The sequence below is a fragment of the Theropithecus gelada genome, chromosome 16, assembly GCF_003255815.1.
Source record: "Theropithecus gelada isolate Dixy chromosome 16, Tgel_1.0, whole genome shotgun sequence".
Taxonomy (NCBI): domain Eukaryota; kingdom Metazoa; phylum Chordata; class Mammalia; order Primates; family Cercopithecidae; genus Theropithecus; species Theropithecus gelada.
This window is the reverse complement of record NC_037684.1, coordinates 32365618-32383270: the sequence shown is the minus strand read 5'-3', so window position 1 is coordinate 32383270 and position 17653 is coordinate 32365618. Positions and strand designations below refer to the sequence as shown.

The 17653-nt window shown below is 46.8% G+C and overlaps 1 protein-coding gene across 1 annotated transcript in view; it reads left to right on the top strand.

Annotated features, from left to right (window-relative positions):
* Positions 1-17653, top strand: part of LSM12 (LSM12 homolog) — a 37519-nt gene that overhangs the window by 537 nt on the left and 19329 nt on the right. The window contains exons 2-3 of the mRNA XM_025361937.1: positions 347-616; positions 3920-4053. Coding sequence (XP_025217722.1) covers positions 493-616; positions 3920-4053 — 258 coding nt within the window. The 5' untranslated portion in view covers positions 347-492. The remainder of the gene's footprint in view (positions 1-346; positions 617-3919; positions 4054-17653) is intronic.

Here is a 17653-nt window from a genome sequence, read left to right as displayed (position 1 = left end):
GTCCACCTGCCTCGGCCTCCCAAAGTGCTGGTATTACAGGCGTGAGCCACCGCTCCCGGCCGTTATAATCATCTTGTCCAAGTATTGTTAAGTCCTCTGAGGCTCTGATTCCTTATATGCAAAATGGGGTTAATATATTTTATAAAATTCATTCACTAAACTCTTGTGTGGAAGGTGTGCATATAATGGAGACTGCAGCTCTCTCCTTTTTCCCCCTTTCATTCCACGTAGGTCATTTATCCTTAACTTCTAAAATGGACTCTACAAGCATTTAACCGAGCGGACGCAGCTACACAAATATTTTTCAGATTCCCCTTTATTTCCTCTTCTTCCCTAGTCCACCTAGGCTCCCTATCCACCCAGCGTCAGACCACGCCCCGGCGTGTGACGCAAGCCCGCTCCGTGCGTCGCGTCGCGTCGCGGCGCTCACTAGGGGCCCGGCTTTCGCCCGCTGCTGCCGCCGCCGCCGCCGGCCGCGGCTGCACTCCCAAGATGGCGGCTCCTCCGGGCGAGTACTTCAGCGTTGGGAGCCAGGTGTCGTGCCGGACGTGCCAGGAGCAGCGGCTGCAGGGCGAGGTGGTAGCCTTCGACTACCAATCCAAAATGCTGGCTTTAAGTATCCTTCCCTGCGTGAAGCCCGAGTCCGGGCCGGCGTGTAGGTGCGGTGGTCGGGGGGTGGGGGACGACGGCGGCGGCTGGGGCTCTCTCCGGGCCTAGGGGCGACCGGCTACCGCGGCGCCCGGGGCGCATGCGCATGGCCCTGAGTTCCCCTCCCCCTCCCGCGGGCCCTTCGGTCAGCTTTGGGGATCCTGTCTCCCCTTGCAGGAGCTGGGGCTTTACCGAGGATCAGTGGGTGGAGGAGGGCTTGACACGGGGATGGCTTTTCGGGAAGAACGTTATGAGAGGGGACACAGTGATTAGGAGAGGGGGTGGTGTTGGGAGGGGGCTGGTGGATTGGAGCCCGGATGGAAAGGAGGGGCGGGTGAAATATTATGGGGAGGGGTGTTTAGGGTAAGGAACTGCTGGTAGGGCAAAGGTATAGAATTTAGGAGGGCATGTGCACTGATGGGATTTCGTCCAAGGAAGGGCGGTGGGATGGTGACCAAATTGGTCCTTGCCTGTTTTGGGGGAGAGTAAGTGCAGGGCAGAGTTTGTATCTGAACTGGGGATAGTGGCTTGTTTCGCTGATGCGTGTGTATGTGTGGTGGTGGGGGGGCTGTTCTGACTTTTAGGCTTCTCGGTCATTTGGAAATCGCTGTTTGGGGGATGTTTGCATTGGAAACCTGTTCCAGAGAGGGCTTGCCGGGGCTTATGTGGGTTGGGGATGTGTGAGTTACAGGTGAAAGAGTGAAGTTCTCATGCTGCCTTGATCAGTCCAGCACATGGAGTCCTTTTACGTAGTAGTAGCAGCCTCCCTTTTGAAAGCAGCAATGTTAAATTGATTGGAAAAGGTGGCCTGCTTCTTTGGGGTGGGAATGACTTCTGAATTACTCCAGGAAACTCAGTCTTGGAAACGAAACGCTTCCTTGTTGGGATAAATGTGCCACAGCTTCCCCTTTTATGGGAGCTACAGGTGGGTTTATTGGAATCTTGAAGGAGTAATTTTTTATGGTATCTTTTTTTTTTTTTTAAGATGGAGTCTCGCTCTGTTCCTAGGCTGGAGTGCAGTGACGCGATCTTGGCTCACTGCAGCCTCCGACTCCCTGGTTCAAGCGATTCTCCTGCCTCAGCCTCCGGAGTAGCTGGGATTATAGGCACGCGCCACCACGCCCAGCTAATTTTTGTATCTTTTTTTTTTTAACAGATACGGAGTATCACCATGTTGGGCAGGATGGTCTCGAACTCCTGACCTCGTGATCTGCCCGCCTCGGCCTCCCAAAGTGCTGGAATTACAGGCCTGAGACACCGCCCGGCTTTTTTTTTTTTTTTTTTTTTTTTTTTTTGAGACGGAGTTTCACTCCTGTTGCCCAGGCTGGAGTGCAGTGGCTTGATTTGGGCTCACTGCAACTTCCGCCTCCCAGGTTCAAGCGATTCTCCTGCTTCAGCGTCCCTAGTAGCTGGGATTACAGGCATGCATCACCACACCCGGCTGATTTTGTATTTATTTTTTTTTTTAGTAGAGACGGGGTTTCTCCATGTTAGTCAGGCTGGTCTCAGACTGCTGACCTCAGGTGATCTGCCTGCCTTGACCTCCCAGATTGCTGGGATTACAGACGTGAGCCACCGTGCCCGGCCATGGCATCTTTCAAAATGAAGTTTCCTACTGAGTCTGCTGCCTTTGAGTGGCAAGTATTTTAATTCATTTAACCACTGCTTGTAGATTTCTAGTTTAGGAAGATGTCCTTTGAAACTAATTATAGTAAGAGTAGTTGCTTTTTTTTTTTTTTTGAGACAGAGTCTTGCTCTGTTGCCCAGGCTGGAGTGGTGCAGTGGTGGGTGGTGCGATCTTGGCTCGCTGCAAACTCTGCCTCCCAGGTTTGTGCCATTCTCCTGCCCCAGCCTCCTGAGTAGCTGGGACTACAGGCACCCGCCACGACGCCCAGCTAATTTTTTGTATTTTTAGTAGAGACAGGGTTTCACTGTGTTAGTCTGGATGGTCTCGATGTCCTGACCTCGTGATCCGCCCGCCTCGGCCTCCCAAAGTACTGGTATTACAGGCGTGAGCCACCATGCTAACAATAGTTGCTTTTTCAAAAAATGAGAGGTTACACCTGGAAGAAATAAGACCTTTTACTTTAGTGGTTTGGTTGGAAGGGTCTTGAAACTAGGAAATACTCTTTTTTTTGGGGGGGGGGGACGGAGTCTCACTCTGTCACCTAGGCTGGAGTGCAGTGGCACGATCTCAGCTCACTGCAACCTCTGGCTCCTGTGTTCAAGTGATTCTCCTGCCTCAGGCTCCAGAGTAGCTGGGATTACAGGCATGTGCCACCACACCCGGCTAACTTTTTTTTAGTAATGACGGGGTTTCGCCATGTTGGCCAGGCTGGTCTCGAACTCCTGGACCTCATGTGATTCGCCTGCCTCAGCCTCCCAAAGTGCTGGGATTACAGGCGTGAGCCATTGCGCCTGGCTGAATTACTCAATTTTTATTTTTATTTATTTTTTATTTTATTTTTTTTTTTTGAGACGGGGTCTTGCTCTGTCCCCCAGGCTGGAGTGCAATGGCGCGATCTCGGCTCACTGCAAGCTCCGCCTCCTGGGTTTACGCCATTCTCCTGCCTCAGCCTCCCGAGTAGCTGGGACTACAGGCGCCCGCCACCTCGCCCGGCTAGTTTTTTGTTTTTTTTTTTTTAGTAGAGACGGGGTTTCACCGTGTTTGCCAGGATGGTCTCGATCTCCTGACCTTGTGATCCGCCCGCCTCGGCCTCCCAAAGTGCTGGGATTACAGGCTTGAGCCACCGCGCCCGGCCAAATTACTCAGTTTTTAGTTGACATACAGTAGGCTCTTAAATGTTTGGAGAATGAATGTGTGAATGAATGAATGGATTAACTGGCTGGGTCACCTTGGGTGAATTTCCTTTCCAGTGTGTAGTTTTCGCCTTTGCAAAATGGGAAAGCTCACATCTGAAAGAGTAAAAAGAACACTGTGCAGATACAGAGTATTATACGAAGAACAGAAAGGTCTAGCTCTTTTGTCTGACTCGTAGGTTTAAGACAAACGCATTAAATCTGTGTTATGCCTCCCCATAAAGCCAGTAGAGAGAAGGTGACAGAACTCCTTTGGAAGCTTCCAAGGATTTGGGCAGGAGGAAGGTGACAGGCAGAGATTTCCTGAGGAGAACTGTGATTCTTAAAAGGGCTTCATGCTCCTGGCCTGCCTTTTACAAGCCTTGTGTGAATTGTGTTTTCTGTGCCCCTTTTGGGAAGTGTCAATGCCTCTGCTTGTCCTATTTTTCCTTAACTTTTTTTTTCTCACCAGAATGTCCCTCTTCCAGTGGAAAGCCCAACCATGCAGACATCTTGCTCATAAACTTACAGTATGTTTCAGAAGTGGAAATAATTAATGACCGAACAGAAACCCCTCCTCCCCTAGCTTCACTCAATGTTAGTAAGGTAAGAATTAAAGGGCAGCTCTAGCTTTCTAAAATGATGGGAAAAATTAGTCTCATTGAGTCTTGGTGATACGTTGTTGTCTATTTTTCATTGTTTTTAAGGGACTTAAAATTGTTGTGATATCTTTTTAAAAATATATACATTTAGTTTTTCTCTTTATTCCTGGATGTTGTCAGTAAATCTTAAGAAATAGCTTAACTCCCAAATAAGTTAGCTTGCTTCTGCCTTAATGAAAGAGGACTTTTTAAATCTTGTAGTTCATTATGAACTTCTGGTGGTGCTGGGGTTTGGGTGGTGGCATTGCCTATGAACGTCTTCAAATTGTGTATATGTGGATGTGTGCATACGTGAATATATGCATTTTCTGCATGAAGATCTGAAGTGTTTTTCAGATTCTTGGAGGGTTTCATGACTTATAAAAGTTTGAAAGCCACTGTCTTAAAGGTTCTTTTTTGTCTTTATGTTTGAATTTTGAGTTCTAACAATTACATGCCTAGCATATTTTAATCTTGCACATACAAGTTGATCTCTGGGAAGCCCCAAGTCACTTTTGTGTGTGTATGTATGAGACAGGGTCTTGCTTTGGTTAAACGTGCACACCTAGGCTCAAGTGACTCTCCTGCCTCAGCCTTCTGAGCAGCTGGGATTACATGCATGCGCCACCGCACCTGCCCAAGTCTTTTTTTTTTTTTTTGAGCCATTGCGCCCGGCCTTTTTTTTTGAGACAGAGTCTCTCTCTCTGTCGCCCAGGCTGGAGTGCAGTGACGTGATCTCAGCTCATTGTAATCTCTGCCTCCCGGGTTAAGTGATTCTCATGCCTCAGCCTCTGGAGTAGTTGGGACTACAGGTGTGCTCTACCACGCCTGGCCAAATTTTTTTTTTTTTGGAGACAGGCGCACACTGCCACACCCGGCTAATTTTTTGTATTTTAGTAGAGACGGGGTTTCACTGTGTTGCTCAGGCTGGTCTTGAACTCCTGAGCTCAGGCAATCTACTTGCCTCGGCCTCCCAAAGTGGTAAGGTTATAGGTGTGAGCCACCGCTCCTAGCTCAATTTTTGTATTATTAGTAGAGACGGGGTTTCACCATGCTGACCAGGCTGGTCTTGAACTTCTAACCTCAAGTGATCTGCCTGCCTTGGCCTCCCAAAGTGCTGGGTTTACAGGTGTGGGCCACCATGCCTGGCTCTAAGTCACTTTTTTGACAATTCCGTTTATTTAGTCAAAATTGATGTTGATCAATAATAATGACCCAAGCCCTGTCATAACCTGTGCTGTCCCGTGTACTTGGAACATTTTTCCTTCCAGAATGACTGGAGCCTTACCACCCATCAGGACTCAGTTAAATGGCATGTCTTCCAAGAAGTCTTCTCTGATCACCCAGGCTAAAGTAACTTGCCTGCGTTATTCTCTCTCATAGTACCTTGTCCTTCACAGTTAAGGTGACCATATCATTTGTAGTCCAACCTGAGACATTTTTGAGAGTAAAGGGGAATGCTTTTATTTTACACTGGGACAACAGGTATAGATTAGGTTACCCTACTCATAGCTTTTTTTGTAATTACATATTTGTTTGCTTGTCTAGTGTCTGTCTCACTGAACTTTATTCTGCAGAAATGGGAACCATACCTCTTTTATTTACTATTGAATATTCAGAGGCTTGCACAGAGTATTTAGTAAATATTTGTTGAATGAATAAGTTATGCTTCCGATTTTAGTAGCAGGTGCCTTTCATTAAGTCTCTCAAATTAGTGTGGTGGAAGTTTTTCCTTCTAGAGGAATCTTGCAATAATGGGTACTGCTTTGCCTTTCTTGGGAATGTAGTGTGTTCTGTACAGTACAGCAAAGCAAGGAAACACTTAGGCAACTAAAATAATAGAGAGTAACTGAGGCTAGTGAATGTCGTTACCTCAGATCTGAGCTCCTATCTTGTCAGATTCCAGGGAAATGCCACACGTTTTTTAGTGATGGCCAGGGACAGATTTGGAAGGCTGTTGAGTTTCATATGGGTGTTGCCTTATATGGATATCCCATTCTTTGAAGCCTATAGGTTTTTGAAACCTTGGCTTAGTAATATACGTTCTGCCAGAGTATAGGAGCTCTTTGGGTGTCTTCTGTAAGCTCATGAAATTTTAAAAGACTTGAGAAATAATTTATTCCTAGTTTTTTTTTGAGATGGAGTTTTGCTCTTGTTGCCCAGGCTGGAGTGTGATGGCGCAATCTCGGCTCACGGCAACCTCCGCCTCCCGGGTACAAGTGATTCTCCTGCCTCAGCCTCCCCAGTAGCTGAGATTACGGGCATGCACAACCACACCCAGCTAATTTTGTATTTTTAGTAGAGACAGGGTTTCTCCATGTTGGTCAAGCTGGTCTCAAACTCCCGACCTCAGGTGATCTGCCGCCTCAGCCTTCCAAAGTGCTGGGATTACAGGTGTGAGCCACTGCACCTAGCCTTATTCCTAGTATATTGAAGAACCAGGTAGGCTCTGAGTTATTTTTTGGTGTTTATAGGGTATGAGAAGTCTGTCACTAGATCTTTAGTGAGTAGTAAAGATGTGAAAGAGAGATGATTTTCTGAAGTTAGAAAGTTGGCTCTTGTGACCAAACAAGTGCCACCATTTAGAGGGGGTGGGGTAGTGTGGGTGGGACTGTTAAGTAGGAGCTGTTAAGAAGCAGTTCTCTTCTTATATTTGACCTCAGATAGAAATAGCTCTTGGTTAGTTTGGATTATCTTTGCCTTTAGGGTTTTGCTTTCTGCCGGTCAGTTTTCCTTGTTTACTAGCATTGTGGTAAACTAGCTGATTACCCACTCTTTGAGGAAAACAGCAGGAAGTAATAGCTTGGGGAACACCAGAAATCTTTACTTTTCTTACTCTGTGGCCTGCTTGCCAAATCTTGAAAAAGGTTTGCTGGGAAGAGGAGTCAGAAACTTAAAAACTAAAATTAGGTTGGAGGGTTATCTTTGGATTTCGTTTATTCATTCTTCCGTTTGCAGAGATGTTTATGAGTAAGCTATATTGGCTTTCCCTTGAAACCAACCTTTTAGGATGCTTTGCGATTCCTCTTTGGAGACGGACTTAGAATTAGAGAGAACCTGTTGGGCTATTGCTGAAGATAACAGCTATTTTGGGCAGCTATTAATATGTTACATGAATGCCGTGAAAAGTTCGTCTCATTTTTAACAGCATGGACTTGAGTTTTCTTAAGCTGGAGGATCATTTAGGCATGTGGAAGGGAACTAACGTACTCTGGGATGTCTGGAAGAAAACTGTTGAAATTTCAGATGCTTGCAGTCTGGAGAAGCACTACTTATCTACTCTAACTTTAGTCAAAGGTATCATCACATATTGGCTCATCTTGCTGACATAGTAAGTTATCTGCTTAATTAAACCTGTTCATATGAACCAGTTATTTGTTGACACTGACCTAGCAGGAAATGGAAGAGAACGGCTTATACAGGAAATACTTAATAGCTCAACTAGGAAAGGTATAAACTAGAAACTTCTTGGAAATTGACCTGTTTTGCTTTCGAATGATAGTTCACTTCAGGCTAAGAAGTCTTATTTCTTGTTTTTTTTTTTTTGAAACGGAGTCTCGCTCTGTCGCCCAGAAGTGCAGTGGCGGGATCTTGGCTCACTGCAAGCTTCGCCTCCCGGGTTTATGCCATTCTCCTGCCTCAGCCTCCCGAGCAGCTGGCACTACAGGTGCCCGCCACCTTGCCTGGCTAGTTTTTTGTATTTTTTAGTAGAGACGGGGTTTCACCGTGTTAGCCAGGATGGTCTCGATCTCCTGACCCCGTGATCCGCCCGTCTTGGCCTCCCAAAGTGCTGGGATTACAGGCTTGAGCCACCGCGCCTGGCCAAAGTCTTATTTCTATCTCAAGCAGTAGCATGTAAGAGGAAGCTTGGGAGAGGACAGTAGGGTTGCAGTAGGGGGAATTCTTTTTTTTTGAGACAGGGTCTCAGTCTATTGCCCGGGCTGGAGTGAAGTGGTGTGATCTCGGCTCATTGCAACCTCCGATCCCTGGGTTCATGCGGTTCTTCTGCCTCAGCCTCCTGAGTAGCTGGGATTAAAAGCGCCCGCTGCCACCATGCCTGGTTAATTTTTGTATTTTTAGTAGAGACTGGGTTTTGCCATGTTGACCGGGCTGGCCTCGAACTCCTGACCTCAGGATTATCTGACTTCAGATAATCCACCTGCCTCGGCCTCCTAAAGTGTTAGGATTACAGGCGTGAGCCCTGCACCTGGCCAAGTCCCCTGTTTTTCTGTTACTTTGTGCTTGGCCCAAGGAACTCATAATTTGGCAACATGAAGTACCCTAAATAATGTATAATGCTAAGTTATGTTTCGTGTGTGTGTGTGTGTGTGTGTGTGTGTGTGTGTGTGTATGTGTTCTGTTTTTTAGAGATACAGTCTCGTTCTGTTGACCAGGCTAGAGTGCAGTGGCATGATCATAACTCACTGCGTCTTCGAACTCCTGGGCTCATAGGCTCAGTGATCCGCCCACCTCAGCTTCCTGAGTAGCTGGGACTACAAGCTCCCATCACCACACCTGGGTAGCTGTTTTGTTTTTTTTTTAGCTAGTCTCGCACTGTGCCCAGGCTGGAGCGCAATGATGCAATCATAGCTCACTGCAGCCTCAACCTCCAGGGCTCGCCCAAGTGATCCTTCCACCTCGCCTCCCAAGTAACTGGGACTACAGGCACACACCACCACACCTGGCTAATTTTTTTTTCTTTTTCAAGATGGAGTCTCACCCTGTTGCCCAGGCCTGAGTGCAATGGTGCCGTGATTTCAGCTCACTGCAACCTCTTCCTCCTAGGTTCAAGCAATTCTCCTGTCTCAGTCTCCCAAGTAGCTGGGATTACAGGTGTGCACCACCATGCCTGGCTAATTTTTTGTATCTTTAGTAGAGATGGAGTTTCACCTTGTTGACCAGGCTGATCTCAAACTCCTGACCTTGTGATCTGCCCGCCTCGGCCTCCCAAAGTGCTGGGTTTACAGGCATGAGCCACTGCGCCTGGCCTAATTTTTTTTTTTTTTTTTGTAGAGACGGAGTCTTACTATGTGGCTCAGGATGGTCTCTAACTCCTGGGCTCAAGCAATCCTCCTTCCTTGACTTCTCAAAGTATTGAAATTACAGGTATGAGCCACTGGCCCAGCCCCTAGGTAACGTTTCTAAGTAAAGAAAAACATCTATATTCTGTGGTCGGGGTGGGGTAGTCTAGTAGAAACGACTTAGGAATGAACCAAGTAGATCAGTCTTTAAAGTCATTAGACTTGCCAGATGTTAGTTAATGTCTCCCAGGTTTTTTTATTGTAGCTAACTAATGCTCATTGAATTATGGGATGAGATAAGGCAGGGGAAGGAGGACAGTGTGACAAAGGGCCCATAGAATATTTATGCCATTACATTAGGCTCTCACTTAACGTCATTGATAGGTTCTTGGAAACTTCGACTTTATGTATTATTATTATTATTATTATTTTTATTTATTTTTTTTGAGACAGAGTTTTGCTCTGTCTCCCAGGCTGCAGTACAGTAGCACTATCTCGGCTTACTGCAACCTTTTCCTCCCGGGTTCAAGCATTTCTCTGCCTTAGCCTCCAGTGTAGCTGGGATTCCAGGCACCTGCCACCACACCTGGCTAATTTTTGTATTTTTAGTAGAGACGGGGTTTCACCATCTTGACCAGGGTGGTCTTGAACTCCTGACCTTGTGATCCACCTGCCTTGGCCTCCCAAAGTGCTGGGATTACAGGTGTGAGCCACTGCGCCCGACACATTATTATTATTTTTTTTAAGACGGAGTCTCGGCCGGATGTGGTTGGTTCACGCCTGTAATCCCAACACTTTGGGAGGCCAAGGCGGGCGGATCACGAGGTCGGGAGATTGAGACCATCCTGGCTAACATGGTGAAACCCTGTCTCTACTAAAAATACAAAAAATTAGCCGGGTGTGGTGGCAGGCGCCTGTAGTCGAAGCTACTTGGGAGGCTGAGGCAGGAGAATGGCGTGAACTTGGGAGGTGGAGCTTGTAGTGAGCCAAGTTTGCGCCACTGCAATCCAGCCTGGGCGACAGAGCGAGAGTCCGTCTCAGAAAAAAAAAGACAGAGTCTTATTAGCCGGGCATGGTGGCTCGCGCCTGTATTCCTAGAACTTTGGGAGACCAAGGCGGGCGAATTGCCTGAGCTCAGGAGTTCGACACCAGCCTGGGCAACATGGGGAAACCCTGTCTCTACTAAAATACCAAAAAAAAAAAAAAAAAATTAGCTGGGCATGGCAGCATGCACCTGTAGTCCCAGCCACTCAGGAGGCTGAGGGAGGAGAATTGCTTGAATCCGGGAGGTGGAGATTGCAGTGAGCCAAGATAGTGCCACTGCACTCCAGCCTGGCGACAGAGCGAGACTCCGTCTCAAAAAATAAAAATAAAAAAGAGTCTCACTGTGTTGCCCAGGCTGGAGTACCATGGGGCGATCTCAGCTCACTGCAACCTCCGCCTCCTGTGCTTAAGCAGTTCTCTTGTCTCAGCCTCCCGAGTAGCTGGGAGTACAGGTGTGCCCCACCACGTCTGGCTTATTTTTTTATTTTTTTGAGACAGAGTTTCACTCTTGCTGCCCAGGCTGGAGTACAACGGCGTGATCTCGGCTCACTGCAACCTCCACCTCCCGGGTTCAAGCGATTCTCCTGCCTCAGCCTCCGAAGTACCTGGGATTACAGGCATGCACCACCACACCTGGCTAATTTTGTATTTTTAGTAACAACAGGGTTTCTCCATGTTGGTCAGACTGGTCTTGAACTCCCGACCTCAGGTGATTCGCGCATCTCAGCCTCCCAAAGTGCTAGTATCACAGGTGTGAACCACTGCACCAGGCTGTTTTTTTTTTTCGTTTTTTTTTTTTTTTTCTGTTTTTGGAGACAGAGTTTTCCTTTGTCACCAAGGCTGGAGTGCAGTGGTGAAATCTCAGCTTACTGCAACCTCCACCTCCTGAGTTCAAGCAGTTCTTCTGCCTCAGCCTCCTGAGTAGCTGGGACCACAGGTGCACGCCACCATGCCTGGCTAATTTTTGTATTTTCAGTAGAGACGGGCTTTTACCATATTGGCCAGGCTGGTCTCAAACTCCTGACCTCGTGATCTGCCTACCTTGGCCTCCCAAAGTGCTAAAATTACAGGCGTGAGCCACCGCGCCCAGCCAATTTTTTGTATTTTTTGTAGAAACGGGGTTTCACCATGTTGGCCAGGCTGTCTTCGAACTCCTGACCTCAAGTGATCCACGCACCTCTGTCTCCCAAAGTGCTGGGATTACAGGCATGAGCCACTGCGCCCGGCCCCCCCAACATTTTTTCTTCCCTCATCAATGTTGTAAGAAAATTATGTTGAATGGCCAGGCACAGTGACTCATGCCTGTAATCCCAGCACTTTGGGAGGCTGAGACCGCAGATCACGAGGTTGGGAGATTGAGGCCATCCTGCCTAACATGGTAAAACCCCATCTCTACTAAAAATACCAAAAAAAAAAAAAAAAATAGCTGTGCATGGGTGGTACGTATGGCCTGTAGTCCCAGCTACTCGGGAGGCTGAGGCGGGAGAATGGTGTAAAAGTCGGGAGGCGGAACTTGCAGTGAGCCAATATTGCGCCACTGCACTCCAGCCTGGGAGACAGCGAGACTCCATCTCAAAAAAAAAAAAAGAAACAAAGAAAATGATGTTGAATGGAATGACATTGTTTGAGGATCTGGTATATTTTGTCAGTATTCCCTAGCTTTGCATCTGACATTCAGAGATTGGAACTTGCCAGCCAAAGACTGGGGAAAATCAGAATTATACTGGATACCGTTAATATGTAATATCATTAAAAGATGTTTTAAGAGACCTTTGGTGACACCAGAATTAACATTTATTTCTAAGGCGGCGTTATCAAGTGGCATAGTTAGTTGAACACTTGCCTGAGTCCTGGAGGTTAGGTTGAGTAGTCACAGAACTGAAGTGTCTGTGCTTTCCACCACTGAGTCACTTAGGAAGGGACTTGTTGACACAGCCAAGCCCAATGGATGTATTCATTTGTTTAGATGAATACATGCAATGTATCAAATGATAAAGTCTTTTTTTTTTTTGAGATGGAGTTTCGCTCTTGTTGCCCAGGCTGGAATGCAGTGGCATGATCTTGGCTCACCGTAACCTCTGCCTCCCGGATTCAAGTGATTCCTGCCCCAGCCACTCAAGTAGCTGGGATTACAGGCATGCGTCACCACGCCTGGCTAATTTTGTATTTTTAGTAGAGACAGGGTTTCTCCATGTTGGTCAGGCTGGTCTCAAATTCCTGACCTCAGGTTATCCACCTGCCTAGGCCTCCCAAAGTGTGGGATTACAGGCGTGAGCCACCGTGCCCAGTGATATGTTAAGTCTTATTACTTTGATGAGTTGGAGAATACTTTTCTAGAGTAGTTGTTAGAGGAAAGGGATGGTCAGTAGGAAAAGAGACAAAGCATGGAAAATAGAAATACACAGGTAATACAGAGTTTGGGCAGTCACCTCCCTTACCAAACCAACGACTGATCTGTTAGCTTCTTTTTTTTTTGAGACGGAGTCTTGCTCTGTCACCCAGGCTGGAGTGCAGTGGCCGGATCTCAGCTCACTGCAAGCTCCGCCTCCCGGGTTCATGCCATTCTCCTGCCTCAGCCTCCCGAGTAGCTGGGACTACAGGCACCCGCCACCTCGCCCGGCTAGTTTTTTGTAATTTTTAGTAGAGATGGGGTTTCACCGTGTTAGCCAGGATGGTCTCGATCTCCTGACCTCGTGATCCGCCCGTCTCGGCCTCCCAAAGTGCTGGGATTACAGGCTTGAGCCACCACGCCCGGCCTGTTAGCTTCTTTTATCCATTTATTATCCATTGATTCATTATTAACAAATAGAAAGTGATCAGATGGAACCAGGAAGAAGAGATTCAAAGGACTTATCCTTGGCTCCCAGTAATAAATTAGTTTGCTGCCATTGAATTAAAATGGTTATCTGGAGATAGATCTGGGAATAGAGGGGCCTGGTAAAGCTGTGGAAAAGTCACAAGGTTCACTTTTTTTTATTATTTTTTTTGAGACAGAGTCTTGCTCTGTTGCTCAGGCTGGAGTGCAGTGACGTGATCATAGTTCACTGCAGCCTCAACCTCCCAATCTCAAGCAGTCCTTCTCCTTACCCTCTTGAGTAACCGGGACTACAGGTGTGTGCCACTGCATCCAGCTAATTAAAAAAAAAAATTTTTTTTGTCTGGGAGGACTAGAGACATGGTCTCGCTCTGTTGCCCATGCTGGTCTCAAACTCCTGGCCTCAAGTGTTCCTCCCACCTCAGCCTCCCAAAGTGGTGGGATTATGGGAGTAAGCTACTGCGCCCAGCCAGAGTTCACTTTTTTTTTTTTTTTTTAAGACGGAGTTTTTTTACTATTGTTCCCCAGACTGGGGAACCTCCGCCTCCCGGTTTCAAGTGATTCTGCTGCCTCAGCCTCCTGAGTAGCTGGGATTATAGGCATGCGCCACCACACCCAGCTAGTTTTTTTTTTTTTTTTTTTTTTTTTTTTAGTAGAGACGGGGTTTCTCCGTGTTGGTCAGGCTGATCTCAAACTCCTGACCTCAGGTGATCTGCCCACCTCAGCCTCCCAAAGTGCTGGGATTACAGGCATGAGCCACCACACCCTACCCAGGGTACCTTTAGGTATCATGTCACATTGAGGGAAGAATTTGTTTTTATTTTGAATTCTACCAGTTTCACAGCTAAAATTCAGTATAACCCTGTGGCTTTCTGGTGATTTGAGGGTTAAACCCAAGTATCAGTAAATTCCTGGGGTTGATGTGATAATTATTGCATTGTGGCCTATGTTTGCAGACATAGCCTATTAGCAGGGCTCTTGGTTATATCTATCTATTTATATATATTTTTGAGACAGGGTCTTACTCTGTCACCCAGGCTAGAGTGCAGTGGTATGATCTCTGCCCACTGCAACCTCCACCTCCTGTGCTAAAGTAATTCTGCCTCAGCCTCCTGAGTAGCTGGGACTCCATGCCTGGCTAATTTTTTTTTTTTTTTTTTGGTATTTTTGGTAGAGACGGGGCTTCACCATGTTGCCTAGGCTGGTCTTGAACTCCTGAGCTCAGATGATCCACCCTCCTCAGCTTCCGAAAGTGCTTGTATTACAGGTATGAGCCACTGCGCCTGGCCCTTGGTAACATCTTGACCCTAATGTGTTGAGGTGTGAACATGTCCAGTAAAGTCAGAGATGGCCTGGCCAGCCTATGTTTAGCTAGGTGTATTTTAGTAGGAAGTAGAAGGTATGTGAATGTGGGAAGGAAGAACCACTTGTCTGAGGCAAGCAAATTTTTGCTACAAATAGTTTTTCTGGCTTCTAGAGGCTATAACCTCATGATTAACTGGGTTAGAAAATGTTTCCGGCTGAGTGCAGTGGCTCACACCTGTAATCCCAGCACTTTGGGATTACAGGTGTAATCCCTGACCTTGTGATGTGCCGAGGCGGGCACATCACAAGGTCAGGAGTTCGAGACCAGTCTGGCCAATATGGTGAAAATACTAAAAATAGAAAAATACTCTACTAAAAATAGAAAAATTAGCCAGGCATAGTGTCACACGCCTATAGTCCCAGCTACTCAGGAGGCTGAGGCAGGAGAATCACTTGAACCCGGAGGCAGAGGTTGCAGTGAGCTGAGATTGCACCACTGCACTCCAGCCTGGGCGACAGTGAGACTCTGTCTGAAAATTAAAGAAGGAAAAAGAAAAAGAAAATGTTGCCAAGGCCACAGTCCCTGATGAGTCCACGGGTAAAACTTGCACCTGGCTTTGAGCAGGCAGCTGTTTCATCATAGAAGTGTCATGAAGATACAGGTGGGAGATGGAGAGGAAGAGCCTCAGAAAGGTGGAACAATTTATTGCCATTTAAAACATCACTGACTTGCTGGGTGTGGTGACTCATACCTGTAGTCCCAGCGCTATGGGAGGCTGAGGTGGGTAGATTGCTTGAGGCCAGGAGGTCAAAACCAGCTTGGGCAACATAGACCCTGTCTGTACAAAAAATACAAAATTAGCCAGGCGTAATGGTATGCCTGTGGTCCCAGCTACTTTGGAGACTGAGGTGGGAGGATCACTTGAACCTGGGGAGGTCAAGACTTCAGTGAGCTGCAATCATGTCACTGCACTCCAGCCTGGGTGACAGAGTGAGACCCTGTCTAAAAACAAGAACAACAAAACCCACTGGCTTTTTGAAGTCAGATTCAGTGGCATTCAATCTTTGGGGTCAACCTCACAGAATCATGATGGGGGTACAGTGCTGCAGGGTAGAACTCGTGACTTGGTTCAGGTTATAGTGCATGACAGTCTGCTGACACAGTGGGGCTCTTGTTAAGCCAAGAGTTTAGTTCCCAAGGGGACCTTCTTGGCCTCATAGGACATGGAAGTGGGGAGTAGGAGAATTGTTGTCCTCCTGAAAAGATAAATTGCTGAGCCCAGGTGAGTCTGGCAGAGTTGTGCCATAGGTGTGTTGTTGTAGCCACCTCTGCACCCTATCCTTGACGTGGAGACAGTTCAAAATAAGGACATTAGGGTGGGTCAGTGGTCGTATTTGCTCCAGTATTAAGGGAAGGGTATTCTAACGAAAACTTTTTCTGGCAGAGAACAGGCTTGGGGTGGGGTAGGGGAACCAAACAAGTGATAGAGTCAAATTCTGGCAATGGAATTTTAAGACTAGCTCAGGTAAATATCAGAAACTACCCTGGAGACTGAAGCAAATTCTACTTGAGCTGGAAATTAAAGGGTCTACACATTATGCTAAAAGTATGGTGGAGTAAGATATAGGGAGTTTGAAGAACAGCTATGTTTTTCCAACTGTGCTGTTAATGAATGTGTGACCTCTCATTAGTCCCTTAACCTCTGGGAACTGTTTTATGATCGGTCCTCTGAATCTTTGATAGTCATTGTTTCTTCTCCTTTTTTCTGCCTTCCCTCTTGCATTCTTTCCCTTCAAGGTGCTGGGAAATGCCAGGATGATTAAGACACTGCTCTTGCCCTCCAGAGTCTCACATTTGTTGGGAGTGGTGAGGGACAGCAGCATCTAATTCAGTGATAACAATATGGTGAGACCCGCTCTGCACTAGTGGTCATATGTGCAAGGTACATGAGAGCATAGAGCAGGGAAGAACAAACTTTTTCTATAAAGGGCCAGATAGTAAATCTTTTAGGCTGTGTTGGCCATATGGTCTTGGTCACATCTACTTGACCTTGCCTTTGTAGCAAAGCAGCCCTAGACAACATGTAAACAAGTGGGCATAGCTGTGTTCCAATAAAACTTATCTAAGACAAGTGGTTGGCTGAATTTGCCCACAGGAGGTAGTTTGCCAACCCTTGGTATAGAGTAGTGAGCATTTTAGGGAAGACACTTCAGATGTGACAATGGAGGAGGGGCTTGAAAAATAAATGGCAATGATTCAGAGAAAGGGAAGGAAAAGGAAGGGATCAAGCTGATTTGGAAGGCTCAGTTTATCCACCTCTGCAATTTAGAACCTGATGCTTTTCTGTTGAGCTGAACTGGAGGTTGTTCTTAAAAAGGAGGGAAGAGACTATTGAAGAACAGTATTTATTTTTCAGACAGCATGTAGCATGTTGTTTATTTATATTTTTAAGACAGAGTTTCGCTCTTGTGGCCCAGGCCGGAGTGGTGATTTATTTATTTATATATATATTTTTAAGATAGAGTTTGGGCCTTGTCACCCAGACTGGAGTTCAATGGCACGGTCTCAGCTCATTGCAATCTCCACCTCCTGGCTTCAAGTGATTCTCCTGCCTCAGCCTCCCAAGTAGCTGGGATTATAGGTACCCACCACCACGCCTGGCTAATTTTTGTAATTTTAGTAAAGATGGGGTTTCTTCATGTTGGGCAGGCTGGTCTCGAACTCCAGACCTCACATGATCCACCCGCCTCAGCCTGCAAAAGTGCTGGGATTACAAGTGTGAGCCACCACACCTGGCCTGTTTTTGTTTTTTTTTTTTTTTTTTAAAGACAAGGCCTCGCTCTGTTGTCCAGGCTAGTGTGCAGTGGTTCGAACATGGCTTGCAGCAGCCTTGACATCCTGGGCTCAAGCGATCCTCCCACTTCAGCCTTTCAAGTAGCTGAGACTACAGGTACATGCCACCACACCTGGCTGATTTTTTAAAAATTTTATTTTTTTGCAGAGAGAGGGTCTCACTGTGTTGCCCAGACTGGGTTCAGGTTTGTTTTCTTTTTAAATTTAGAGACAGGGACCTGCTCTGTTGCCCAGACTGGGATGCAGTGACATGATCATAGCTCACTGCAGCCTTGACCTCCTCGGCTCCAGCGTGCACGACTGTGCCTGGCTAATTTAAACTTTTTTTTTTTTTTTGAGACAGAGTGTGGCTCTGTCGCCCCGGCTGGAGTGCAGTGGCCAGATCTCAGCTCACTGCAAGCTCCGCCTCCTGGGTTTACGCCATTCTCCTGCCTCAGCCTCCCGAGTAGCTGGGACTACAGGCGCCAGCCACCTTGCCCGGCTAGTTTTTTCTATTTTTTTTTTTTTTTTTTTTTTTTTTTTTTTG